This window comes from Panicum hallii, chromosome 1 (assembly GCF_002211085.1).
Source record: "Panicum hallii strain FIL2 chromosome 1, PHallii_v3.1, whole genome shotgun sequence".
In the NCBI taxonomy this organism is placed as follows: domain Eukaryota; kingdom Viridiplantae; phylum Streptophyta; class Magnoliopsida; order Poales; family Poaceae; genus Panicum; species Panicum hallii.
The window spans coordinates 6,498,195-6,526,155 of record NC_038042.1 but is presented as its reverse complement, the minus strand read 5'-3'; the positions used below and the strand labels follow the sequence as shown (position 1 = coordinate 6,526,155).

General features: G+C 49.5%; 2 protein-coding genes across 3 annotated transcripts; one reads left to right on the top strand and one right to left on the bottom strand.

Annotated features, from left to right (window-relative positions):
- The first annotated feature begins 8,426 nt into the window (after nucleotides 1-8,426).
- LOC112879051 (serine/threonine protein phosphatase 2A 55 kDa regulatory subunit B beta isoform) lies at nucleotides 8,427-17,895 on the top strand. 2 transcript variants are annotated; one of them, XM_025943374.1, is made up of 14 exons: nucleotides 8,428-8,717; nucleotides 10,623-10,726; nucleotides 10,803-10,898; nucleotides 12,065-12,184; nucleotides 12,548-12,748; nucleotides 12,934-13,025; nucleotides 14,072-14,190; nucleotides 14,975-15,098; nucleotides 15,256-15,379; nucleotides 16,197-16,265; nucleotides 16,353-16,444; nucleotides 16,542-16,619; nucleotides 17,059-17,126; nucleotides 17,261-17,895. In XM_025943374.1, the coding sequence occupies exons 1-14, from the start codon at nucleotides 8,570-8,572 to the stop codon at nucleotides 17,395-17,397; spliced, it is 1,572 nt and encodes a 523-aa protein (XP_025799159.1). In that variant the 5' UTR covers nucleotides 8,428-8,569; the 3' UTR covers nucleotides 17,398-17,895. The 2 variants fall into 2 exon arrangements, with proteins under 2 accessions (XP_025799160.1, XP_025799159.1); XM_025943375.1 differs by lacking the exon at nucleotides 12,548-12,748 and having other exon boundaries at nucleotides 8,427-8,717; nucleotides 17,261-17,894.
- Nucleotides 17,896-20,310: 2,415 nt separating this feature from the next.
- On the bottom strand, nucleotides 20,311-23,253 carry LOC112879052 (probable protein phosphatase 2C 12). The gene is made up of 3 exons (XM_025943376.1): nucleotides 22,804-23,253; nucleotides 21,233-21,698; nucleotides 20,311-21,150 (listed from the first exon to the last, which is right to left on the bottom strand). Exons 1-3 carry the CDS (start codon nucleotides 23,020-23,022, stop codon nucleotides 20,678-20,680), a joined length of 1,158 nt encoding a protein of 385 aa, XP_025799161.1. The 5' UTR covers nucleotides 23,023-23,253; the 3' UTR covers nucleotides 20,311-20,677.
- Nucleotides 23,254-27,961: the final 4,708 nt, after the last annotated feature.

Sequence of the window (27,961 nt, the reverse complement as noted above, 5' to 3'; positions counted from 1 at the left end):
TCTTTCCCTACATATGGACAGCCAATTTGAAATTGTTTCAGTTATGAAAGTACTGCTGCTGAAGAATAGGATCATCCAGCGTATTAAGCTTCACACATGAAGTGAAACTGTACTAAGAGTCCTATCCACTAAATAAAGTGCAGGGCTAAACAATGCAGGCATGAATTTAAAAAGAATTCATCATGCTAATCAGTTGGATCTGAACCACGAAATTGCAAACACAGGGAAGAGAAAAGGAGTTTGATTATGTGAAGAATAGAATCCAGATACCAAACACAAGCTTCATCTATCTGAAGTTAAGACATAAAGGAGATGTAAAACCCTGCTTCTTGATATTCCAGACAGCATCTAAGATCACCTGAGCAGAGAACCATCAAACTTACAATCACGGGAAAGGAAAAAAGAATTTTATTCAGTGAAGGACTGCTGCATCTCAAGACCGAACGCAAGCAAGCTTCATGTATTTGAAGTTAAGACACAAAGGAGATGTGAAACCCTGCTTCTTGATATTCTAGACAGCATCTAAGATCACCTGATCAGAGAACCATCAAACTTACAAACACAGGAAAGGATAAAAAATTATTCTGTGAAGGACTGTTGCATCTGAAGACTCATGTAAACTAAGGCAGAAAGGAGATGGAAATTTATGTTTCTTGATGTGATACAAACTAACTATATAATCACAAATAACATTGAAGACCATCTAAACTCAGAGACCTAAGACATGCTCGAAACGAATTGCACATGTTCTTGACAACACATACACACAGTTCAGAGCTTTCTGAACAAGTCTTGAACCCTGAAGCCCAATCAAATAGAGCACGAGAAGGTCACCTTTTTTGCCACCGTCCAGCCAAGAACTTCCCAACCGGTGATTGTCCAACACAAAACTGAAACCAAAATGACAGTACCATAAATAAACCCTTTCTTTTTATGAGGCAACAAAATCAAGGAAGAAAGGCAAAGGTAGGAAAAACACAAACCTGCTTATCTCAGATCCCTAGCGCAAGGATGTGGAAAGCCCCTCACGGTATCACGTCACCGACGCCATTGCCGGCAAAGCAAAACTACAGCCACAGCCAACAATCGATAATCAGGTGCAGGAAAAACATATCGGCATCCCAAAAGAACCAAAAAAGATAATCTGGGTGGATGAGTGCTAGTCTGCAAGCCCTCGGCGCCTGCCATTGATGAGCATATCCGCGCGTGCTGGCCGGCGCTCGTCGCTGTGCTTGAGCTCGAGGTCGTTCTGGAGCTCGAGCTCGAGCTCGACCGGGAGCATGTTGTTGCGCCACCCTTCGCCACCAGCCGGGACCGACCCACCGCGACGCGCCCCCGTGGCCTTGCCTGCCCGCCGCTCCAGGCCGCAGCGGCCCGTGCTGCGTCCGAGCTGGGCTGAGTCGATGGCGTCCATGGCGTACTCGAGGATGTTGACGACTTGACGTGGGCGGAGATGGCGTGGCCGGTGGCGGCGAGGCGTGCCTGGAGGAAGTCGAGAGAGCTGTGTGGCGAACGGCGCCGTCGGCGAGGAGCACGACGCGGTCGATGAGCTCGAGGATGCGGAATCCGGACTGGTGGATGGTGAGCACGATGGTCTTGCCATGCGCGGCGGCCATGCCCCTGAGCATCTTGACAATGTGGAGCGCGGAGCCGGAGTCGAGCCCCGACGTGGGCTCGTCCAGCAGCAGCACGGCCGGGTCGCGCACGAGGTCCACCCCGATGGACACCCGCCTCCGCTCACCGCCGGAGATGTCGGCGACTCTGGACGCAGCGACGTGCTGAAGGCCGAGCTCTGCCATCAGCTCCCGCGCCCGCTCCGCGCCGGCCGTCCCGCCGCCGGCCCCGGCCGCGCGCAGGCGCAGGCGCGCGCTGTAGACGAGGGACTCCTCGACGGTGAGCGCCAGGAACAGCGTTGAAAGAGAGGATTGATCGAGGACAAACTTGTATTGATCTCGAGCGTACAATTTATACAGCCGTGAGCCAGCGGCAGTGCCTACAGACGCGGCGAGCTGAGCGGTGCGTGGCGAGCGGGCGCAGCGCGCGAACAGGCGGAGGACGCGGGTGTGGGCGTGGTGCCTCCAGTGGCGTGCATGGCGCTCAGGCCGCGTGAGATCAATACAAGTTAGAGCTACGCCTATGCCTGGTCATGGCCGTTGGAGTTAGAGCTGTTACATTGTTCAACACCCCCCCTCAATCTCGACGTGGGCGAAGCGGCAGCGAGATTGTCCCTGAAGTCGATGAACAGCGACGACGGCAACCCTTTTGTGAAGATGTCTGCTAGTTGTCATCCGCTTGGCACATGATGAACACGTAGCTGGCCAAGCGCCACCTTCTCTCGAACAAAGTGGATGTCCAGCTCGAAGTGTTTCATGCACCGATGATGGACGGGGTTGTGAGACATGTACACTGCAGACATGTTGTCGCAGAACGCCACGGTAGCCTGGGGAGGTCGATCGTAGCTCGGCGAGAAGATGACGAAGCCATGTACACTCAGCGACGGCGTTTGCGATGGCTCGGTATTCCGTTTCTGCGCTGGATCTGGACACCGTCAACTGTCGCTTGGAGGACCAAGAGACCGGCGAATCACCGAGAAAGACGCAGTAGCCGGACGTAGAACGTCGGGTGTCCGGGCAGCCGGCCCAGTCGGCGTCGAAGTAGGCGGTGACAGAAGCTGTGGTGACCGGAGCAAGCTGGACGTCGAGGTGCATGGTGCCCTTGATGTACCTTAGAATCCGCTTGAGCATCGTCTGGTGGACGTCGCGAGGAGCATGCATGTGGAGACACACTTGTTGCACGGCGTAAGCAATGTCGGGACGCGTGAGCGTCAGGTATTGAAGAGCTCCGGCAAGGCTGCGGTAGGCTGACGCATCATTGATGAGGACGCCATCCTCTGTGGACGGCTTGGACTTGGTGTCGGCCAGCGTGGTGGCGATCTTGCAGTTTGTCATCCCGGAGCGTTCGAGAAGCTCGGAGGCATATTTGGCCTGATTGAGGAAGAAGCCGTTGCGGTCGCGATGAACTTCCGTTCCGAGGAAGTACCTCAGTGGCCCCAGATCCTTGACAGCGAAGGCTTGGCGGAGCTGCATGACGATGCGCTGTAGGACGGCGGGAGTCGAGGCGGACAGAATCATGTCGTCGACGTAGAGAAGAAGGTAGGTGGCGTCAAAGCCGTCGTTGAGGACGAACAGCGACGTGTCCGCCTTGGACTGAACGAAGCCGAGCGCCATGACGTGCTTGGTGAAATGCTCGAACCACACACGTGGTGCTTGGCGAAGTCCGTAGAGCGACCGAGAGAGCAGACACACAGCATCTGGCTGCGCGGGGTCGGCGAAACCGGTGGGTTGCTGACAGTAGACTTGCTCATGGAGATTGCCATGAAGAAATGCATTGGAGACATCGAGCTGGTGAGCAGGCCATCCGTGTGTGGCGACGAGAGTGAGGACGGTGCGGATTGTCGCAGGCTTGATGACGGGAGAGAAAGTCTCGCTGAAGTCGACGCCCGGCCTTTGATTGAAGCCGTGCACCACCCATCTGGCTTTGTAGCGTTCCAGCGAGCCATCGGAGTTGAATTTGTGCTTGAACACCCATTTGCCGGTGATGATGCGCGCGCCAGGCGGGCGAGGAACGAGGGTCCAGGTCTTGTTCTCCTGCAGCGCATGGAATTCATGTTGCATCGCGGCGAGCCAATTGCTATCACGAAGTGCTTGGCGAACAGATGTGGGTACGGGCGAGACTATAGTGGTGGCTGGGACAGCAGCAGTGGCCATGGCATAGCCAGCGTACTTGGGATGTAGAGATGTGACGGCGCCGGTTTTAGAGCGTGTGATCATCGGGTGCTGGAGTGCAGGTTGTGCGGGTGATGACGCGACGGGCATTGCTGGTTGCGTGGCTGGTGATGCGTGGGGAGCTGACGTCGCTGACGGAGCTGGCGGCGTAGCTGGCACAGTGGACGCTAGTGCCGCAGCAGATGCGACTGGTGCGCCCCGGGCAGAGCGCGCGCGCTTGGGGTGAGGCGGCAGATGGATGTCCAGAGGCACGCACGTAGAGGGAGTTGCCGGCACAGTGGGCACCACCCGCGGCGGAGTATCGTCGTGCAGTGTTGATGATGAGGGCACAGGTGCAGGCCGATTGGGCTCGTCCCGGAACGGGAACGAGCGCTCGTCGAAGATCACATGCCGAGAGGTGATGACGCGGCCGGAGGAGAGGTCGTAGCAGCGATAACCGCAATGATCCGCCGGTACCCGATGAACACGCAGGCCGTCGAACGCGCGCTCAGCTTGTGCGCGGCGGTGGCGGTGGTGTTGGGGTAGCAGCGGCAACCGAAGACGCGCAGGTCGTCGTAGCAAGGTGGAGCGCCAAGAAGGAGCTCATGTGGCGTGGTCGTGCCAGTCGCGCGACATGGACGCCGGTTGATGAGGAAAGTCGCCGTGGCGAGCGCCTCAGCCCAGAACGCCAGCAGAGCTGCACAGTGAACCAAGAGAGTGCGTACACAGTTGTTAATCGTGCGAAGCACGCGCTCGGCTTTGCCTTTTTGCTGCGACGTGTAGGGGCAAGATAGGCGGAGCTGTGTGCCGTGGTTGGAGAAGAAAGCGCGAAGAGCGTAAGAATCAAACTCTTTGCCGTTGTCTGTTTGCACAGCCAGGATGAGCAAGCGGAATTGAGTATGAACATAGGCAAAGAAGGCACGGATTGTGGGCAGAACCTCAGATTTCTGTCGCAAGGGAAAGGTCCAAACATGGTGTGTATAATCATCAAGAAAAACAACATAATATTTGTAACCCGTGTGACTTAACACCGGTGAGGTCTAGACATCCGAATGTAACAATTGGAAGGGAAAATAACTGTGTGATGTAGAATCTGAAAATGGCAGCCGAGTGTGCTTGCCAAGGCGGCAGGCATGGCAGGCATGATTGGTTGCCTTATTAGAGGTGAAATCAAAATGCTGAAGAACTTGAGAGAGGGCTGGACTGCCTGGATGCCCAAGTCGTTCATGCCACAGAGAGACGGTCGGTGCAACGGAGGTAGCGAGGCCATGGTGCTGTGGTGGACGAAGAGGGTAGAGATCGCCGGTGCTGTTACATCGGAGAATCTCCTCCTTGGTTGGTAGATCCTTGATAGAGAAGCCATGGGGGTCAAATTCAACAGAGACATTATTATCACGAGTTAGACGACGAACTGAAAGAAGATTCTTAACAAGAGGAGGGCGGATAAGAATGTTATTCAGTTGTAGAGGAGAAGTGGAGGTGGGCAAGATGGCGGCGGCACAGTGGTGAACGGGCAACAGGGCGCCATTACCAACCGTGACTGTCGCGGAGTAGGGCTGGAGGTGAGGTGCCGAGAGCATACCAGATGAAGATGACATATGAGTGGTGGCGCCAGTGTCGAGATACCACTCGGAGCCAGGGGGAGTGGTGGCGACGCCGGCGGACTGCAGCGCAGCGTACAGAGCTGAGGTGTCCCACGGCGCGGCGCTGTGCGGAGGTGCGGGAGGGAGCTGCACCGCGGTCATGGCCTGTTGAGGTTGAAAGGGCGGCCGTGGGCCGAGGACGCCCGCGCCAGGGGCCTGGAAGGGCATGGGCCAGGCCTGAACAAGGCGGGTCCAAGGGTTGTACTCAGCAGCCCATGGTTGAGAGGGCCGCCGTGGCGCGCCGCCGCCGCCGCCGGAGTTGTTGGTGTTGTTGGAGCCGCCCGAGCCGCGACCGCGCTTCTTGTTCTTGGGACGTCCACGCGAACCGCTAGAGCCTAAGGACGCCTCAGTGGAGCCGGTGGAGGGAGCATTGGAGGTGTGGCCGGCGGCCAAGGCCTGCTCGGCGTCGGCCTTGGCATCGTGTTCCTCGCCCAATTCCTCAAGGATCAGAAAAGAGCGGGCGCTCATGAAGGTGTGGGGTGGGAACTTGGCTTTGATCACCGGCTTGACGTGGCGGAAGCGTGGGTTGAGACCGCGCAGGAGGTTTAGCACTTGACTCGGCTCGGAGACGGCGTGGTCAACATCACGAAGTTGATCGGCGAGGTGCTTCAGCTTGGCGCCGTACTGAGTGATGGACATGTCGCCTTGATTGAGGCTGCGGAATTCCGCCTTGAGGTAGACGGCACGTTGGAGCTCGTTGTCACGGAAGAGGCCCTCGACATTGCCCCAGAGAGAGAACGCAGAGCGCTTCGGCTTGTGGACAACGTCGAACACTGACTTGGAGACAGTGGCGTAGATCCAGTTGACGATGCAGTGGTCGACCATGCGCCACTCAGCGTCACATTCGTCCAGCGGCGGGGGTGAGCGAACGTGGCGAGTGAGGCCAAACTTGCCCAGCACCTCGTCGAAGAAGCAGCGCCAGTGCCCGTAGTTGGCGTCGTCGACGTCCAAGGTGACAGGAACGTGGGTGCGGATGTTGACTGTCTGGAGGACGGAGGCGGGAGTGGGCTGTGCAAGTTCGACGATGATCTCGGCGTCGGAGGACAAGGAGGAGTGGTCAGAGGAAGCGTCCATGGTCGACGACGGCGAGAGCAGGGAGTTCGAGAGAGGAGGTTGAGTTGGGACTCTTAGGAAGACCCGGTCACTGATACCATGAAAAAGAGGATTGATCAACGACAAACTTGTATTGATCTCGAGTGTACAATTTATACAGCTGTGAGCCAGCGGTAGTGCCTACAGACGCGGCGAGCTGAGCGGTGCGTGGTGAGCGAGGCGGGCGCAGTGCGCGTACAGGCGGAGGATGCGGGTGTGGGCGTGGTGCGTCCAGTGGCGTGCATGGCGCTCAGGCCGCGTGAGGCCGTTGGGGCTACGCCTATGCCCGGTCATGGCTGTTGGAGCTATTAGAGCTGTTATATTGTTCAACAAGCGTGTCGTCCTGCAGCACGTACCCGGACACCCGGCGTAAGCGCGCGGCGTCCATGGGGAGGCCGTTCACCAGCACCTCCTCGGCCGCGACCCGCGCCGGGTCCGCGAAGCTGGTCAGAGCTGGGAGAGAGAGAGGGCGGGGCGAGAAGGGGGAGAGAGAGGTCGTCGGGGAGGAGGGGGCAGAGTCGGGCGGAGGAACGGGGCGCCGCTGCCCTCGCGCTGGACCTGGATCCTGCGGGAGCGGGCGGGGCGGCGGAGGCAGGCAGAGAGGGAGAAGGGAAGGGGAGGTGGCGGCGGAGAGCCAGAGAGCTGGGGGAGAGAGGGCGGCGGCGGGGAGAGGAGAGAGAGAGGTCGTCGGGGAGGAGAGTGAGGGAGGTTGGGGCTTTGGGAGGGGTTTTTCGCAAAAGCGCCTCGCGGGGGCATTTTTGTAAAAGTAACAGCATCATCAAATTTTCTCTTCTTAGTGTTGAATTAAATTTAATACAAGGACCTATATGGAAAATGTAAGAATGTGGTTCCTTTTAGTTCTGGACGCATTGCACTGAGTTGCGATTTTTGAAAAGATGGAGAGTGTTTTTGCAAATAGCCAGAGCTCAACGACCCGCTGAACGACAAGGTTGCAGCAAAAAGCCAGCGGCCCAGCAAGTTAATACATTCATTCTAAATTATAATTCAATTTAATTTTTCTAACTATATAGTTTTAACTATGCATATATTCATATAGATAAAACGTATATCTATATGTATCTATAAAACACTACATATATATAAAAGATAAAATAAATTATAATTTAGAACGAAGTGAGTCTTGGGCTCCTATCTCAGACTAGGGATTGAGGCTTTTAAGACGATCATATCCTAAAATATTGAAACAGGATGAGTACATCATGAATGGAAATAGGATCCCGCAAATATGGCAGGAGGTTATACTATCTCTTATCTCTTGTTTCCTGTTCCGTTCCCGCTCAACCATATCATATTTCTAAATATATGATATGATATCGATCGGAGATGTCGGTCGGTACAACTCTATACCGATACCATTTACAACGACAAATAGATAGAGTCAGCAAATCTCTATACTGGCTGATAATCGGTATAACAGCCTATACTCACTCATGCATAGTCGGTGATTTATGAATGTAGTATAGTATGCGTGGATACTAGCACACAAACCGTATCACCACCGATTGGCTTCCCGTATTACGTAGGATCTAGATAAAGGAGCAACCGAAATTATTTTGCGAGCCCATCATCTTCCCCTCTCTCATCTTGTTCCGGATCTGCTCCCGTTTTGGAAAAGAAATTATGTTAACGGAAATGGGTAAAGGTTTCCCCGTCTGTTTTCGTGTGTTTACATCCCTATAATAGCATAATGTAGTTCAGGAGACAAATTCGTACATTCTCCTGGGTCGAACGCGAAAATGTCCCCATCCGGCCATCCCGCGGGCAAGAAGGGAAGAGGGGAAAAAAAAGGCGCAAACAAAACAATACACGGGCGCAGCGCCGGTCGACCGGCACGCGCTGCCTCTCCACATCATCCCGCTGCGGCACGCGCTCCCCCACGCCCACGCCCCCGTCCCCCCCCCCCCCACCCCCCTCGATCCCCGCCGCCCGCCTCCCCCGCCCCCCGCGAGCCTCCCGGAGCCCGCCCGCCCGCCCGCCTCTCGCACCCGAGATCCCCCGGCGCATCCATGGTGTCGTGACGGCGGCGGAACCGCGGAAGCGGCGGCGTCCATGGAGCGGGAGCCCATGTCCTCCGACGACCGCCCCGAGGCGGCTGCTGCTGCTGCGGCGGAGTCGGTGCAGGAGCAGCCGCAGCCGCTGGAGTGGCGGTTCGCGCAGGTCTTCGGCGAGCGCGCGGCGGGCGAGGACGTGCAGGAAGGTAATGAAGCCCGCCGCGGGCCTCCCGTGCCCGGCTCCGGTTCCGTCTCGCCCCCGCGAGATCTGCTCGGTCCGGTGGGTTTTAGCGGCGGCGACCGTTTCGGCGCCACGGGTTCGATGGGCCGCGCGGGTGACTGCGAACCGTGGGGAGGCTTTTGCGGTGATTTGGGTGTTGAAGCGCTCGGTTTGTTGCGTTGTAGGAAATGCTACGCGCGCGGCGTCTTAGCCGTGATTCAGTACTGTTTGACCGGGCGGGCAGAGCTGCTATGTTTTGGTACTTGGTTTAACTTTGTCTGGTTCGAGCAATTAGTTCGTGTCGTAGGCTTTGCCATGTAATTTAGCTCCAACAGATTGGTGTGTTCAGTATTTGGCAAATGGTTATATGCATGAGGAATCACAACGAAATAGGAGTGCGGGATGAGTTTGTAGAAAATGTTGCCAGTGATATACAACATGGTATGCTAGCACATTGCTCAAAAATTCAAACTTGGATTCTCATTGTCTGTTGGGGAATTGGGCAGTTGTTTCCTTGGGTTTTCTTATGGTCTTATGATAATCTTGTAGTAAATTTATGAGCTTCTGGCGTCTGGCTGCACAAACCATAGGTTTGTTGCGGAGATGTCTACAGTAATGAGTATTTTGGAATATCTTGTTGCGAAGGATTCAGTATGCAGTTTTTCAATACACTGGGCAGATGGGTTTTATCATTGGTTTTGAGCTGTATGTCTTCTGTAATTTGCTATAAAGATTAAGCTGCACCATAACATCCTGAGCATTTGATAGCGGGTAGGGTTGAGAAGCATGTTGAGTGCACAAAGGATGCTTCCTATCAGTTTACCTGACTGCCCCTGGGTCTTGCTCTTTAGGCACGCGTGGGATCATGTGATAGCTTTTCAGTTTTGCTGTGGTTTTGTGTTGATATGGTGTTTATTTGAATATTATACTTGTTGAGGAAAAGCAACATGCATTTATATACGCCTCTAAAATCTCACATTTTTATGTCTATGAAAAAGTTGATCAGTGATCACAGTGTGTGATATTCCTTTTCCTACTAGCCTATAACCTAGAGCTTATTTCAATTGAGGGTACAAGCATGTCACTGTTCCAGTCCAGCCTTGCCGTCTGCTTAATTGCTCGTTCATCTTTTATGCTCTTGTTTCAACAATTCAACTGTTGTTTTCCATGTGCAGCCTCCTATCCAGAACATAGTAGCATCTAGTGGTCCTGTTCACTATACGATTTGATTTGCTACCAAAGCCATTGATACATAGAGGGGAATGTACAGTTTGGATGCTCATATAAAGTGTCAGGCAGACTTTTTTTTTTTAGTTCTACAAATAGTTCTATGATACCATGTTTGGTTGATCTCTTCAACTAATCTAGTTACCCATCACGGCATGTTTCTTTTTTTTTTCGAAAACTATCACAACATGTTTCCAAAGACAGCTATTTTAATGCAGCACCCTTTTCTAGATGGTTTTGATTACTGTGCAGTGTGCACTGATGGACAAAATCTGAGCAATTATTACAGTCAGTTCACAAAGATAAATTGAACAATATTAAATTTTCCCAGCAATTGCCATGATTTCTCCCCCTTCCCCTTTTGATCTTAGGATCCCAAATTCCACTTTCTGGATCCATAATCCCAGCTTTACCACTTTCCTTATAAAATCAACACAAGATTGACCATCTGGGCACACGAAATTAGACAGCATTGAAGCTTATGATGAGAATTAGTCACAGGTTAGAGTTGAGGGGAAAAAAGGGAATTCTTCTTTATGCTAATAAATCCAAATGACTTATATTTTTTTTGTCTTATTCATTTCACTTGATATTTGTTTTGATGGCTTGATTTGTTCACCAGCCAACTCAGTTTGTATCTTGATCATATTGTTACTTGTTTCAGTGGATATAATATCTGCAATTGAGTTTGACAAATCTGGTGATCATCTTGCCACTGGAGATAGAGGTGGACGTGTGGTTTTATTTGAAAGAACGGACTCTGGGGATGTAAGTACTTCTGTATATAAGTTCTGTATTTTTCTTGCTTAAATCTCTTGTGCCCATTGTTTTAATGTTCATGCAGAGTGCTAGTCGAAGAGAACTTGAGAGGCAAGACTACCCGGTTGCTAGGCACCCTGAGTTCCGCTACAGGACCGAATTTCAGAGTCATGAACCTGAGGTACGTGGGTCTTAAAATGGCAATAGTACTTGCTCATGAATATCAGTGACCTTAATGTCTCAACCAGATCCGACTTGGATGATTTCTTAGGAATTTCGATGGAAATGAAACATCAAAGATCACTGCATGCTTTGTTTTGTGTCAAATTTCTACCAGAATCACGTGTTCAAATTTAAAAGGATTGATAGACTTTACATAAAAAATTTAGAGGAAATTGAGTAATGACTTCATGCCCTTGCATTATGTTCTCTTTGGTAGATTACTTGCTACTCCCTCCAATTCAGTATGTAAGGCGTGGTTTGATTTGGCATGGTCTCCAACACTTCGACTGCCAATTTCTCTTATTATAGTGTCTACGGAACTAAAATTTTGGTAATTGGATGCTGCTTTCGAATATGAATAAAATGATATTGTATCTAGACATTGTTAAACAAATATTTAGTCAAATATCACACAGTCTGGATATTGGAACGCATGCATGCCTTAATAATCCTGATATAAAGAAATGGAATGAGTACTAAGAAGTGACAACCTTTCCTTTTCCATTTTTACATTTTAACTGCCAAATACAATGTATCAACTGAGTTATTCGTTGCTTAGCAGGAAACTCTAGTTCATTTGTACCATTAGAGGCAAACAACTAGATTGCTGATTATGAAATTACAGATAGTAATGTGCAAAAACATGGCTGCCTTGCAAGGTTTTCAATACATTATCCATGAATAAGGGCCATTTTTAGATTGCATGTAATCATACTGTTTTGATTTCTAATTTACACAGTAGTATTATTTAGCCAAGTAGCACTTTGAGTTTTGATATAAAAATGAAAAAAGTCCTAGAAGTCTTGTTATGGAAAGTTAGATCTTCAAAATTTTATTTTATTTTCTCTAGCATGAGTGCGTGAAATCAACGATCAAAAGTTACACATTAGCGACATCAACAGTTTCTGTGGCAACACTTCCACAGGTCATTAGTCTTATGGTTTAGACTTTTTACCAAAGTTTTCAATGTCACTTAGGGGGAGTTTGTATGAGCTCTGGATTAGTTTACCAGAGAAGGCAACATAAAATCATACATACTCCATGCTGCATCCTAAGTGAAGCTATTTGCATTTGTACACGCGAAACTGTTAATATTTTATTCTGATTTCTGTGCAATTTATGTAGTTTGACTACCTAAAAAGTTTGGAAATAGAGGAGAAGATCAACAAGATCAAGTGGTGCCAAACAACCAACAATGCACTCTTTCTCTTATCTACAAATGACAAGACAATCAAGTATTGGAAGGTAAGGATAGAAGAAGTTTCTCATTGGTTTATGGTTATGACTTCATGGCTCACCTATTGTTTTCTTAGACAAGACTTATTAGTTGTTATGTCTGGGAGTTATATCCATTATATAGTTCAAAACATATTCATGGTACCTTAAGGCAGCTTTACATGTTTTTTCCTCAGTCTTTTTCCACATATGAATGGGAATATATTCATGAACATTATCTATTAAAATTTCTGATCTCAGATCATGCATTTTCTTCTTTACTGTTTCAATATCGTGCAGTGCTATTGCTTGACCTTTTATACTTTTTCGTTATTAGCAAATGCAAGCATAATATATGCAATGATGTTGCCTTGGTGCTTTGATATTCTCTAGGTTCAAGAGAAAAAAATGAAACAAGTTTCAGTGATGAATTTGGATACCTCCCAAAGTTCAGGCAATGGTTCAACTTCTAGTCTGGGTACCAGTAGTTGCAAAGATCTTCCAAATGGTGGATGCTCAGAAAAGTTGTACCGTCCAAACAACAATATGTCATTTCCTCCTGGAGGATGCGCATCATTGCGTTTGCCTGTGGTGGTTGTACTTCACCCACTTTATCCATCATCTCTAGTGCTGTACAGCATGATGCATCAGTAGTACTTGCATATGCAATACAATAGTTTTTTTTAATTATGACACGATACTAGTAGATGTTTTTTTGCTAACAAACTATAAATAATATCATAGAGAAGTCTGAGTAGATTCCTTTACTATGTATACAGGTTACAGGCCAAGACTTAAACCATGTTGCGAGATGCCGACGTGTATATGCACATGCTCATGATTACCATATTAATTCCATTTCAAATAATAGGTTAGCTTCCTTCATGATATTATGGATGTCTAACTAAATCTGCAAAAATATGTGTATTGTTTAGTTTATCTTCTATATTGTCTTCTTTAATCTGTTTTTAAGTGCATACTCTTTTTGACATATTTCAATGGACCTCTCAATTTAAACGTAATACAAGACCTAACAATTATTTAAACTGGGGAAAACAGAATCAGTGACCTCCCCAGGTCGGTTTACTTCAAAGATGGCTCACACAATCGGACCGAGAAAAAACTAACTGTATGTGTAATCGGGATCTCTACCCTTCTTCTTTAATATAATGGTATGCAGCCCTTCTACATGTTCGATAGAAAACAAAGCATGTCAGTTCTTTTTATGAGATTAATGGACTGTGGGGTTTGAAAAAAATTCAGCAAAATGTAGAGCAAACAAAGGAGGAGTTTCCTTACCTGTTGGGTCCAGCTTATTCCACATCAAAACACTGAAGAGTGAAGTCCTAGATCCACATACTTCTTATCTGTGGCTGCTGCTTCACTTCTTCCCTTTTCATCTAGTTATCCCCAGTGTTTGCTGCAGATCCAAATGTAGACAGTAGTAGCGATGCTTGACCTCCCTGCCCACTTCTGTTTCCATCTAATCATCCCCATTTCATGATTTATCCCTTTTTGTTCCGTTTTTTGTGTATTTCCTGTATAATTGCTTGTATTGCCTAAGAGATATCATTGTTTATCTGGTTTTATAGGTGCATGATTCATAGTAGCTATGCTGTGTAATCAGTAAATCCTGTCTGGTGGCATTGCCATCTTCTGTACTTGACGATGTGGTTAATGACTTCATGTAATATACAAGGCTTTGAGTTGCATCGAACCAAAGAAGCATAATTTGTTCTTTTTTTTATGGCAGCATAATTTGTTCTTGATAAATAAGAGGTTATTGCTGTTTAGAGTAATGTGAACTTCTATATGTTTGATGATTCAGATTCACATGGCCGAGTTTTCTGTAACTTATACTTTATTGTCTGGGTTGATTACTATAGTGGCCGAGTTCTCACTTTGTTTTACTTACAGCGATGGCGAAACATTCATATCAGCAGATGATCTGCGAATAAACCTGTGGAATCTGGAAATTAGCAATCAGAGCTTTAACATTGTTGACGTGAAACCTGCAAACATGGAGGATCTAACCGGTAAACTTTCTCAGTCTGATGTCTATTTATGAGTGAGCTGCAGGTTGTTGTAAATATTGAACATGCAAATGTTATTAAGTTGGTAGATTGACACTCAAGTAGATTTCTTGATTGGTGGACTTGGATGCACCACAAAGTAAGCATTGTAAGGTTTTTGTGCCTTCATGTTTTACCCTGCAAGCATTGACATGGTGCAGGTGTTACATAATATGAATGTACTTTTGATGGTCAAAAAAGTATACATATATATTTTTCATCCCTGCGACTTTTCAATATGGTTGGAATAGCAAATCTGCATCACATCTACTTACTGCAACTCCTATATGGGTGGGGTCAAATTTGACCATGATAGAGAGCATATATCGGAGATGGATTGGGAATGCACTTCCAATTCTCTGAACCTGCCAACTTCTGTACCAATCAGTCAATCACCTCTCTGAGCTATATGTTAATATGCTATGTAGCAGTTCTGTGTTGATTTGATATATCAACTTTTGATAGTTGGTATCTTTCGGGTGAGAAATTTAGGAATACAGTAGTTGCTTTATGGAAAAACCATAATTAGATGCAGAAGATAAACATGTATAAGCTTTTTCTGTGCGAAAACAAAAATAATGCACTTGCTTCTGGATAGCAATTTTTTTTTTGTTGTCTGTTGTGTGACACCTCTGGCTGTTTCTGTTAATAGATATTCATCAGTGTTCATTTATTCTCTCATGCAATTCTTGCTGGTTCCATTCTTGTTATGTGGTGACAACTATTGCATAATTCTGTGAAATTTCAGAGGTGATTACATGTGCGGAGTTCCATCCAACTCATTGTAATACACTAGCATATAGTAGCTCAAAGGGTACTATCCGGCTTATTGACCTGCGACAGTCAGCCCTGTGTGACAACCATGCTAAACTGTTAGTAATTCCCTTGAACTTCTTGAGTAACATTTATCATTGTTAGAAGGCAGTGCTTAATAAAATTACCATTTCCAATGGCTGCAGACATTTTAAGTCAATTTATATTGCTAAAATTTCATGCTATTATCTGATTTAACTGGGGCATCTTGTACAGATTCGAGGAGCATGATGCACCTGGATCAAGATCCTTTTTTACAGAGATAATTGCATCAGTTTCGGATATAAAGTTTGCAAGGGACGGAAGACACATTCTTAGTCGTGATTATATGACTCTCAAGGTTCGCAGGGGACGTACTGTCCCATCTGTTGAATTTCTTAGTGTCTTACTCTATATGAATTTTGCGTAAGGTGGCTAAAAACATCAATTTGATTACCAGGAAACACTTGTTAGCAGTAACCTTTGCGCGTGTATCTGTCCTGGTACTTGCTAATGTCCAGGTTCATGGTATTTAGTTAACAGATTTCCAGCTGCTAGTTAGTGAGAATAATAAGCCAATCAAAGTAGTAATGTGTGTAGTTAGTATCTTTCAAACTCAGGCTTTATTGTAGCTCTCGGCTGTGTATAGGTAGAGAAGAAAACAGAAAAGGCAGCAAGCATTTGCAGCACCATTCCACTGTGTATGTGTGTGTTCTGGGTGTGAGTGTTCCTAGCTACCTGTGAGGCCTTCTTGGCTTTCACTTGTCAAAATGTTCATCTTCTACTGTTCTTTTTAACTTACTCAGGTCTTAACATATCGGGCTCATCTTTCGCTGTTATGAATAAGCTGAGTGGAACATCATTGTCAGGAAATTATTTGGCTTCGATATTCAACTTTCTTTAAGCACACTTTAATATCAATATTGTTTTTGTCCTTGATTCAAATGATATCTTGTGGTGATTTTGGGATGTTAACCAATTGACTGGCTAGGAACCATGCAACTTTTATTTAAACCCTCAGTGATGGAAATTTGTTTGCATGCAATTGATTCTTTGCTGAATATGTAAATAATTGCACAATGAAATTTGAGGAATGAAGAACTGTTGCTGCCTCGCCTTTTGGGATGAAATCATATCTTCTACAAATGTTTTTATTTAATTATTTTTCTTTCTTTCAGTTATGGGATCTAAACATGGATTCCGGGCCAGTTGCAACTTTCCAAGTTCATGAATACTTAAGGCCTAAGGTGAAGTTTTACCATCTGAATGAGAATTAAAGAGCCATAACAATACCTGTTGTAATCTAACACTTTGTTTAACATCATCTTTTGTAGCTTTGTGATCTATACGAAAATGATTCAATTTTTGACAAATTTGAATGTTGTCTCAGTGGGGATGGACTCCGTGTTGCTACTGGTTCTTATAGGTACATCCTTATTGTCACTTTATGAGCTGCAAGAATTGCTAGCTGTTGATTTATTCAACACTTCCTTATGCTAACTCTTGTGGCACCATAATTGCAGTAATTTGTTTCGTGTTTTTGGTTGTGCTCCTGGAAGTACGGAGGCATCCACTTTGGAAGCCAGCAGAAATCCCATGAGGTTAGTCAACTATTGTGTATATTATTAGTGTGTATGCTAAGTGGGTTTAAGTTATACTCTGCCTGAATGTGGACTAGTTCAAGATACTCCCTCCGATTTTAAATAGATATCTAGGACAAGCTAATTAGTTAAATAATTAGCTTGCCCTAAACGTCAGAAATTTAACAAATTATCTTGTCCTAAACATCATATATTTGAAAAATGGAGGGAGTAATTCATAAACCCCTTGCTCCTCAATTAATTAATTAATTTTCTGCTCCATTTGCTTGATGCTTCATACGTTCTTTCCAAGAAAGAGCATTTCACTCATGATGAGGCTCTTATGTCAAAGTTGGTTGGGTGGTGAAATATTCTAGATTCAATATAGGTGAACCATGACCATGCTTGCAAACTATTTTTCTAACATTTATTCTGTCATTGGAATTGGACACCCACACAGGCATCAGGTTTCTAATCCAGCAAGGCCTACACGGACTCTGACCTCTTTGACCCGTGCCGTGAGGAGAGGTAAGTGGTTCTCTTTCATGGTCAGTCTTGACCCCTTTTTTTCCAATAAAAAATGTACACATGCTAGATTGACTCTGTTCTGGTGTAGAACTTTCAACCAGCCTGCTTCTTACCATTAAGCTCATATGGTGCAGGTGGAGAAAATACAAGCGTTGAGGCCAATGGAAATTCTTACGACCTCTCAACAAAATTGCTTCATCTTGCGTGGCACCCAACTGAGAACTCCATCGCATGTGCCGCTGCAAATAGCTTGTACATGTATTACGCATAGGGAACATGCTAGAGAAGATTGAATGTTTTTGTTTTTGGTCGACATGAAAGCCTTGGCTTTTCACATGCAACAAGGGGGATGCGGTGCAGGAAATTGTTGTCGATTCCATGGTTGGGGCCAAAAAGAGGCAGTCGTGATCGCCCAAAAGACAAGTCTGTTACTACTTGCTGCCCATACTGGACTGCCTTCTTCGGATTCTTTAGTAAATGTGAAGCATGTGTTCTGATCATGTCGAAACTTTTGGCCCCAATATATGATGACTGTAGTAGGCTAGTAGCTGCCTTGTAGGGAAATCGGCAGCTGAATGATAAAGCAGAAGATAGCTGATGCTAATTCCACAAAAGGTCACAGGAATACCTGCTCAAATATCACAAAGGCTGTAAGTTATTTTTCTTCCCTTTTTACGACATGTAATGCGACATATCCGGGACTAACCATCAGTTGTCATGAACTTTGAGGTCGTTGAGTATAAAAATTTGTCATAGCTATTGTAGTTCTTCTCTGCTGTGGTTCTATTCGTTATATTATTCAAGTAAGTCCTTGTGATTTGATCCTCTCCTATGCTCTGTTCTCTTTGTAGCACCTGCATTTATGACGTGAAATGTGCGCCTGAGCCTCGTTACGCAGCGCAAGAATCGGTATATGCTCTTGAAACCTTTCTGACTGCAAGAACTAGATTTGTGTTGTGGCATGCGCCTCTTTTCACTTGGACCGAATTTGTTCATGAAGAGAAGTTGCCTTTGTGCACACAGTGTACTTTGATAGCTGACCGCAACGAGCAGTGAAGGCACGTGACGAGCATCTTGGTTTGGCTTCCAGAAACGAGACTCAATTATTGAAGCGGTCCTGTGTCTGGGGACCGTTAGCTCTCATCTGAGGAAGGTAGAAGGCGGCATGTGCAGGAGAAACAAAACTCCACCTTGTCTGCCACGCTTGTACCTCGTAGAGCTGGGAAGTTTCTCTTTCGCGGTATCAGGACCGACTAATTCCTTGCTTATTTTCAGCTCACCGAAGCATTTCGTGGATGGAGCCAACTTGACACGGCCCGCGTGCAGATGAATCGGGGATTTGGAACTTCTAGTTTGGCAACTCCCATCTCCTCCCCCCACTCCCACTTGCTGTCTGGAGCCCAGCGATTGACCCTGAGAAGGCGTTGGAGGAGACCGTGATGGCCGTGCAGACGCCCAAGCAGGAAGCAGGGGATGGGCGGAGACCGTGATGCGTGCGCGCGCGCTGCTGACCTTGACACGCCGGTAAGGTTTTTTCAACTGGAGCTTATCCCTAGCAGTGGTGACACTGATGGATGGATCCCCGGGTGTGGCATTCCCAATTGTGCAGCCTTCAAGCCGTGGTGGCGCCGCTGGGTTGCTGAACCACGGTTGAACTGCATGCAAAACTGCGTGCTGCCTTCTAGAATTAGGGTAGGCCGGCCGCCGCTGTTGATCGACCGGCAGCACCAACCAGCAACATGTCCTTCTCTAGTGTAGTGTGATTAAGAGGTTGTTTCTACTGACCGAAAGTGCTCGTGCATGCAAAACATATGTGTTTGTGATGCGTGGGACTCCCAATGATCACTGACGGTGGTATACGAGAGATCCAGGGGCTAGCTGCGCTCCCCCTCCCACCCCACCCCCCACCACCCGCGCGCGGGGACCTCACTGGCGGCACGGGGGCGATTTTGCATCTCCGCCCCTCCCCCCACCTAGGCCGCCTCCGGTGGCCATCACCGCCGCCGGTCGGCCGGACGGCGGCGGTGAACCCGCGGCTGATCCAAAGTCGGCCCCGCTCACCTTCTTCCTCTCTCCCCTTCCTCTTTCCCCTCCGTTCCTCAGCCCTAAACCAAGATTGTCTTCCCCGGTGCCGTTCTTGGTCGCCGCCAATGGTCGGAGGCCGGATCCACCCGTCCCTTCCCCGGATTCGGCCGCCCCTTGCCTGGATCTACTCGCGGTGGTGCTCCTTGGGTGGTGTGCGGTGTGCTTGGCCACTGGGTGCCGTTCTGCCCCCGCTGGCCCTCTGCACTCCGATCCCGGCCTCCGGGGCCCACCCCCTGGGCGCGGGGTCGCCGTGCCTACCGGCCGGCCTAGCTTCGCGAGGGGTGCCGTTGCCACTCTTGGTGGCTGCGACTGCCCCATCCGCCAGTTCCACGCCGAGCCATGGTCGTCATGGTCGTTCAGCCTCCACTGCCACCGCCATGGTCGTCATTGTTGTTGCTGCTCACTGCTTCTGGTTGTGGGATATGCTTCCCTCTGTCGTCGTTCTACTTGGTGTTGCGCTCCTCAGTTTCTACCCTGCTTTGCTTCAGCTTGTCAGATCTGTCGATCGGTGCTCGTTGCTCGCTGACGGCATTGTCCAACATGGAGATGGGTCTTTAGGTCTTGGTGAAAGCCTTGCATAGCTTTGGTTCGTGCTAACAATGGCGACACCTTCTGGTGCCGCCGTTATCCTCGCTAGAGGTATTGTTTGACCCTGATCCTATTCTTCGGGTGAAAACCTCGTCTGGCTATCACAGGCGGCGATGGCGCTTTGCGTCATGTCCTTCCGGGAGGCGTTGTCTTGAAGTTCTATCCATGCTGCTGGTGCCGATGGTGTCATTCTTGGTGTTTCAGCATTTCGCTGTTCTTAGTTTGCAGGGTGATTGCTGCTGGAGTTTGCTTTGGGCTGGCCACTAATGTGGGGGTGGTGGAGTTTAACTTTTTTTTTGTTGTGTTTAGGGTGGAGGTGGTCGCTTTCTCTTTGTGTTGTAGGCTTGTGTTGTCACTATCTGCGTGGTGCGTGGTTTGTTTGTAACTCTGCACTTCGAAGACTCTCCTGAAGTTGCGTTGCAAAATTCTCTTCCTTTTAATGAAATACGTGCCAAGGCACGTTCGAAAAAACCCGAGAGATTTAGGGTTTAACCCAGTGACATGCGAGAAGTTTCTCCGACGGCATCAAAAAAGCACTCCAATTGATAACATTACATATGCTACAAGTACAAACGGCGTTTCCGCCACCCACTCCTTTCTTTCCCCCGTCACCGTGGTCAGCTGATCACCGATCAAGAGTCAAAACTGAGAATTACCCGCCCGTTGCCCTCCTCATCTCCTTTGCATTTTTGCAAAAAAAAAAACATCAAGAGCTTAATTACCACTATGTTACAGCACTTAGTTACACTCGCGGCAGAGCACTTGCCATCGCGGCACTGGCACCTCCCGAACGGTAGAGCAAGAGCGCCGGCGCGGGCACGGTGAGCTGGACCGGCAGCTTCTCGCCGGACGGAGCCTCGTTCGCTCGACGCCCCGGCTTAGCAGTGCCCGTGCGGCGCCCTCGCGGCGGCGGCGGCCGCCTTCGCCTTGGCGGCGGCGACGCTGCTACCCCAGTCCTGGTCCCGCAGGAAGAGGCATACGGCGGAGCAGTCGTCGACGCGGGACGACGGGTACCTGGTCCGCCACCGCTGCGCCGCGGCCTCGGCCACGGCCTTGGACGCGTGCTGCTTCCGCGGCGTGGCGCACACGATGGACACCACCTCCTCGTTGCTCAGCACGTCCCACACGCCGTCCGTGGCCAGGATGATGAACAGGTCCCCGCGCTCGACGCGGCGGTGCGCCACCTGCGGCTCCGACACCACGCCGTGCCGCTTCAGCCGGAAGTCCCCCAGCGACCGCGCCATGGCGAGGCCCGGGCAGTCCTCGCCGGGGAGCCACACGCGGAGCACCGACGGCTCGTCCTTGAGCGCGAACACGCGCCCGTTGCAGCGCTTGATCCGCTCCGCCTCCTCTGCACACGCGAGCGGCCAATGGCCAACCCTCAGTTCTTGGATTCATTCAATGGATCGGAGGAGAACTGGAGAAGGACTCACGAGGCAGGTTGGGCTTCTGGTCGGTGGTGAGCTGCACGGCCCTGAGGTATCCCGTGTCCGACATGGTGGCGAGCACCGCCCTGGAGTCGCCGAGGTTGGCGACGATGAGGTCCCTCCCCTGCTTGATGGCGCACACGGCGGTGGTGCCGCTGAAGCTGCAGTCCAGGTCGGCCTGGAGCTTGAGCTCCTTGTCCATGGCCTCGAACGCGTTGGCGCAGGCCTCGCGCCACTCCTCCAGCAGCTGCGCGGGCGCCGGCGACGAGCCGCCCCCGCTGCCGTCCGTGGACGAGGACGGCGACGCGTCGCTGAAGGCCGGGCCGTCGTCGTCGTCGCCCAGGAAGAGCGCGTTCCGGTGGCTGAGGATCATGAAGGGGAGGTAGTCCCGCACCAGCTTGCTGACGAACTGCCCGCACCGGCCGTGCCCGTCGAAGACGCCGCAGAACACGCCGTCCTCCATGCCGAAGCCCTGAAGAGAAATCCAAGCCAGTCAGTAACTGAGATCAGTGATTGGAAGGAAGGATAAGAAAAGTTGTAGAAGATCAAGGGGAGAAAGATGGAATCGAGCATCATTGCGACGCAATAAAGCAGCGATAGCCTCGAACATATTCCGGAAATCGTCGGCAACGCAAAGATTCTACATTCTGGTCACCATCGACCCGTAGAACGTTGACGAAATCAACCCCTCTGTTCGGCATGCGAAAGCCTCTGAATCCTCTCACGGTCGTACCGAAGCCAAACCGCGGGGGTAAAAAAACAGTACGCCGGTGACGTAGCTCGTTTCCGTGGGTTGAAACAGGAATCATCAAGGTGTTTTTTCTTTTTCTTTTACCGTGTGGTGATGGCTGCTGTGTACTGGCCGTGTAAGACAGGGGGACAGCTCGTCAGTTCCTGGGAATTTCTTGACCTCGCTCCAGGTCAAGCGCCTGGCCTTGGCCGGCGCGTGAACGAGCACCGCCCAAACTGACGGTTTGTTTTCCATGCGGAGATGATTGTACAGTACAGACGTGGAATTAATTCGTGATTAGACCGACCAAGAGAAGGTACAGGCGGTGGGGTAATTTGAGCCTGGAAAAAGAACTGTTGCTGCAAGTATCTAGGCCGGTACAGATCTACCAGAACTCTGTCTGGTAAAAGAAAAAGAGAGAGAGAGAGAGAGAGAGAGCAATGAACGGAGAGACGGAGGAAGCTGCAGAGGCAGTTGTGGGCCTTGTGGCGACCCAAAATGACCCCAAAAAAGGCAGACAGGAATGGGAAGCTGGAACATGGCCATGGAAGCAGATAATCAGTTCGTTTTCAGAAAGCAACATTATTTTTTTGCTCTTGTAATTTGTGCAGAGCAAATTCGGGGTCGTTCTGCCATTGCGGCACCATGAACAGGAAGAAGCTGGAGACGAGAGACAGGATGCTGAATCCAGGGACCACGAAACCACGAATGATCCCCGGAAAACGAACAAACAAGCAAGCACGAAAGAACAAGAAAACAACGGGAGGTCCGGCGCAGAATTGACACCACGAAGATGCAAGAAGAAGAAGAGCAATTGAGCGCCTGAGCGGGAGCTGCGCGACGGTACCTGGCAGAGGATGACGGCGTCCTGGTTGGGCCCCTTCTTGCCCTTCTGCGAGTAGAGGGAGGCCACCTTCCGGCACGCCGCCGGCGGCGCGCCACGGCCGTCCTCCCCGCCCTCTCCTGCTCCTCCCCCGCCGCCGCACTGCTCGTCCATCACGTACACCACGTTCTCGTCGCACTCGCGCTCCTGCTCCACCCGCTTCGACGACGCGCAGATCCCCATCTCTTCTCCTCGACACCGCTGTTGCTGCCGCGGCTGCTGCTTGGGAAGAGAGATGCAGATGGCTCTGGGATTGCAGGCAGGGGAAGAAGGGGGCCGGTCGGCAGCGGAGCTCACCCAGATGAGCCGCGTCTTTAAAAGGGGGGGGGTGGAGATTTTCTTAGCAAACTGCGCAGGCGCAGCGAACAAACACTGGACGGGTGCCCGGATCCGGACGGGTGGTGTGTGAAGACGAAGTTTTTGGCGCGTTTCCTTCCGTTCGGGGGTGGGCGGGTGGGGGCCCCCGTCCCAATGGGCCGCCCGGAAGCCGTGCTCTGACCTCCCCTCTCCTTTTATTTTATTTGATAAAATCAAATGGAATTCTCTCGGCAAGAGGGAGGAAAAAAAAATAATGGAGGAAATGTTGTTGCCGGGCGGCTTGGATCGTGCTTGGGAGGCCGGGGCCACCGCATCGGCGGGGCTTTACGCCTTCGACGTCACCCGGAGCAGGTGCGCGGCAGGTAGCCAGTTGACTTTTCCCATTTTCTTTTTAGTCCCCTTCCATAGATGGGATTTGCAAGCAACCCCACTTAGGTTACACGTGAGACCACAACGCAACGGCTGTCGTCGGATGCACTACTGCATTGCATTGGTTCCAAAATGCCTGGACCAGATGGTTGCCTGTTGGCTTTTGTGTGTGCGTACAGGTACAGCGTACGTGGTGGTCCCGCGGGCCATGGAAATTGACGCAATGCCCCCTCTAACGTGTCAAATTCTCATTGGCCGGGCCTCCCCCTTCATCTTCCCTGACGACAACTTACCGGCCGCTAATAAGAAGCAGCTGTTTCGATCGTGCATCCACCTGCGATCCGTTAGTTCCGATCCATCTGATCTGTCAGCAGCACCGCTCGCTTTTCCGTCCTACCCATGTCTGTGCGTGCGCTTTTTCAACAGGCAATCAAGCTGCCGTCCCTGTTCTTGAATTTTTCCAGGCTTAAATCCGGAGGAGGCTTTCATTATTTCATAAAAATTTGCAAGTGGATGGATGCGTATTCTTATCCAACGGAGCGAGCAGTTAAGCCTGAATTGGTGTGCATGCGTGGACTACTTCTGTAAGATCGATCGAGATGGTGCGGCCAAGCAGGAACCAAGAGCGTTAGTAAGTTTCTCCTTGCACTACTCAACCGTGCTGCAAAGGGTCTTGCGTGGAGTTGGGGATCGATCACAGCCGTTGCAGGCTTGCACTGCTTGCATCCTGCGGCGCCAAGGGTCTTTCTTGCCTATAGCTGTTCCTTCATCGCCCAACCAACACTGTCTCCCTGCTTATCCACGGTCAAGAAAGAGACCATCAGACCATGGAGGAAGCAGCTGCGTTTCTTCCTGGACCACTATATATAGATGCATGGGAGGCAGTTGAGCTAGCTATACCGGGAACACACAACACGACTTGAATTCCTGGATGGGACGGCAAACTAGGTCAATTCGTGAAGGGCTAAATCAGAAATCGAATTTTCAGTCCCGCATCAGTTTTTGAATCTAGAATCATCAACTCTTCATGTAAACGTGTATGGCCCAACTTGAAGCAAGCCATGCAAGCACGCGATTTTATCTTGTTAATTTGCCCAAAAACTTATATTCTTCTTATCTGCTTGGACCTTTTCTCTCTCTAATCCGTGGCCAGTGGACTTGCTTTGGTTGCTCCCTGTTATATGATCCGCCAGTGATGATAAGCTTCTTAGGCCCCCTCTTTGCTCCAGCTTCTTCGGAGCGGATTCCATGAATCTGTACCAAACGGTAAAGGCACAACTTGATTCTGGTGGGGAGCCAACAAGAATCACCTATCGATTTACACTGTGAGTTGGGAGCTAAAAAAAACCTCCTCTCCCCGCCTCCCATGCATTTTCTATTAGTCACTCTAGAATCACTTCTCATCTGCTCCCCACCAGAATCACTCGATCGGAGAATCCAGGAGCTAGAGCTAAAGAATCATGGCGTGGAGCTCTATTGTAACACCCTAAATTTTACAAAGTGCAAAATTTAATAAAAGGAAAGGTTAGAGGGTCATAAGTTTTTTTTTGATAAACAATATTCCTTACGTATAAAAATAAATATAATGGAAATATATGATATGTGCATTTCATGCTCTTTGCATTATTTCATTGGTTGTAGTTTATTTGGATTTAAATTTAAATGCAAATTTCAGTTCAAATTCAAAAGCCTTTTGTTTTTGTTTTCTTTTTCCCTCTCCCTCTCTTCTTCTTTGGGCCCAGCCCAGCTGGCCACTTCCTTTCTCCCTTTCTTCTCCTCCCCCTGGCAGCCCAGCCGCGGCCCTCTCTCTTTCCTTTCTTTTTCCCCGCGCGTGCGGCCCATCGGCCTCTTCCCCGGCCCATCGGCGCGTCCGCCTGTGCCCCGCTCCTTCCCCGCTCTCTCTCTCCCTGGCGTGTGGGTCCCGCCGGTCGGACCTTCCTTCCCCACGCCCGACCGGGACTCCGCTCCGAGTCCGGCTCCCCCGCGTGATCTCTGCCCGCCGTATCCGCCTCGGGCCCGCACGCCCAGGCGCCCGCGGCCGCCCCTACTTAAGCCGCCGCACCCCCGCGCCTTGTCCCCCAAGCCGCAGCCGCCTCGCGCCCTAACCCTAGCAGCTGCGCCCGCCGCCGCCGCCTTCGCCGCTCGCGCCTCGGGCCGCTGCCGCACCGCCGCTCCGCTGCACCCCGCCATCGCACGAGCTATCCTGAAGCACCGCGTGGTGGTGAGGACCTCCGGCCGCCTCTCTTTTTCCCCTCTCTGGCTTCCCCGCGCCCGCCCGGCTCCGCCGTCCTATCCGCGCCGCCCCTCATCGTCGGCCGCCTCCTATAGCCCCTGGTGGCCCCTCGCGACCCCCTAAATGGGTTCCACGTCGCGCGCTCTACCTCCCCGTCCAAAACCGAGCCGAACCGAGCCGGGAAACGCGATTCCGCGTGAAGTCCGGTGAGCCGCCGCCGCCTCCGCCTCGCCGCCGGCGCCCCGCCGCCGCTTCTCCGCCGACCCGACCGCCAGCGTGATCCCCGCCGTCAGATCGAGGTCCAGCGGCTCAAAACAGATCCAGCCTCGAGTCAAACCAACCTGAGTACCGGTCAACCGTGCCGCTTTTGCAAAATAGCCCTTATGTTTTTCCGGAATCAACCCGCACTCCATCTCAGTTCAAAAGTATTCGCGTTTAGGTCCTTATTCTTCTGTTTAGACCCCTGTAGTTTTCTAAAATAGAACCCGCCGTCCTTTAACCTCGGTTTTGCAATCTAACCTTCTATCTAGGGTTTATTTTCGAGCTAGCCCCTGGTTTCTTTGTTTTAGGTCCTTTTAGATCCAAATCCTTCGCAGAGAAGCCCCTGGAACCCCGTTTTAGCCCTAACTTCTCCGTTTTAACTCCGATTTCATCGATTCTTGCGCTCACGCGATCCTTACGACTTATACAATGATTTTAAAATATTATTTTACTCTGTTTACATTGTTTGGTGTACTGTTTCTTATTTGCTTTACTTGTTTATTTGTATGTGCTTGTGTACGACGTTAGACGGTGCGCAGTTTGAGGATCTGCGGGGTCAAGACTTTGAAAAATTTCCTGAGCAGCAGCAGTTTGCTAACGAAGGCAAGTGGTCCTTGATCATGTTTCAGTCCTATTAATATCACAATTACACCTTTACTTTATATGCATGCATGTATCTAGAATATGATGGAACCCAAGTTAAGGACATGCCTAGCTTCAATTTATCTTCCTTGATTAAACCTGGGTGTTTACATTTATGTTGTAGCTACGCTTATTGCTTCTGCATAGATTTAGCTTGGATAACTTGGATGTCAACAATGATGTTTTACCTTTTCTGGAATGCTGCTTGGTGATAAATAAGAATATTGAATCAATTGGAACATGAGAACCACCCAGGAAAATAGTACAACCACAGTACTACATGGCTCTGGTCTTGGCTAATTAATTAGAAACTTTGGCTTGTGACAATCTTACCGAAAGGGCAAGAGGGGTTGCATTGACGGGGTATAGCTCGGTCCTCTTGAGGCACATGGCTATGTGATCCTTGGCTAAGATATTTCCTCATTAGGGAGGGTTATGACCGCTTTGACTTGAAACCTTAGCGGATTGTCATAAGTTAGGGAATCTTTGTAAAGGCCTCGTAGTGAATCCCTGCAACTCACCTCGGAAGTGTTTAAGGGCTTTGCAAACCCGGGCATCAAGGGAAACACGAGCTGTGGGTAAAGTGTACAACCTCTGCAGAGTGAAAACTGATATATCAGCCGTGCTCACGGTTAAGAGCGGCTTGGACCCTCACATGATAATTGAACTTAAAGATGACTTAAGCCGATGTTCTTTATCTGTTATTGTTGTTTATTTACTCAGTCTTTTATATAAGGGTTGGTATAAACTTAAATCTAGTTAATGCTCGCTAAATAAAACTTGACCAACTAAAATGTTTATCGCAGTCAAACCATGTCAGCTTATCCTTGATTTGGCCTTGCATGTCATATAATTTACTCCACTTGTTGAGTACCAACCATAAGTGTACTCACACTTGCTTTATTAAAAACAATGCTGCTCAGGACAAGATAACTTTCCGGAGTTTCCTGAAGATATTGGAGATTTCTAGGCGTATGTTCCCCAGTCAACTGCCTGCGAAGGTGAAGTCCGCTGCTATTTATCGACGCTTATTTATTCGATTAAGATTAATACTGTCGGTCATGTAATAAAGTACTATTATACTCCTTTTCGTTAATGCATTGTTTCAGATATTTGCTTGTGACGTCTACTGTATGTGCGGAACTTGATCCTGGCGCACATATGGGATGCATTCGGTTACTTTTACTAAACCGGGTGTGACAGAAGTGGTATCAGAGCAGTGTTGACTGTAGGACGTTAGCCTAGCTAGTAATGGTCGAATTTTAAGTCTTATCTTGCTTAGAAACTAAGCTTCTGCCT

Excerpts from the sequence above, each read along its gene's own strand:
- LOC112879051 (XM_025943374.1), top strand. The coding sequence starts at position 8,570 with ATGGAGCGGGAGCCCATGTCCTCCGACGACCGCCCCGAGGCGGCTGCT. Across the intron at positions 12,185-12,547 it reads AGACAATCAAGTATTGGAAG|GTTCAAGAGAAAAAAATGAA; the intron begins GTAAGGATAGAA and ends GATATTCTCTAG. Across the intron at positions 12,749-12,933 it reads CATTGCGTTTGCCTGTGGTG|GTTACAGGCCAAGACTTAAA; the intron begins GTTGTACTTCAC and ends CTATGTATACAG.
- LOC112879052 (XM_025943376.1), bottom strand. The coding sequence starts at position 23,022 with ATGGGGATCTGCGCGTCGTCGAAGCGGGTGGAGCAGGAGCGCGAGTGC. Across the intron at positions 21,699-22,803 it reads ACGCCGTCATCCTCTGCCAG|GGCTTCGGCATGGAGGACGG; the intron begins GTACCGTCGCGC and ends ATTTCTCTTCAG. Across the intron at positions 21,151-21,232 it reads CCAGAAGCCCAACCTGCCTC|AGGAGGCGGAGCGGATCAAG; the intron begins GTGAGTCCTTCT and ends TCGCGTGTGCAG.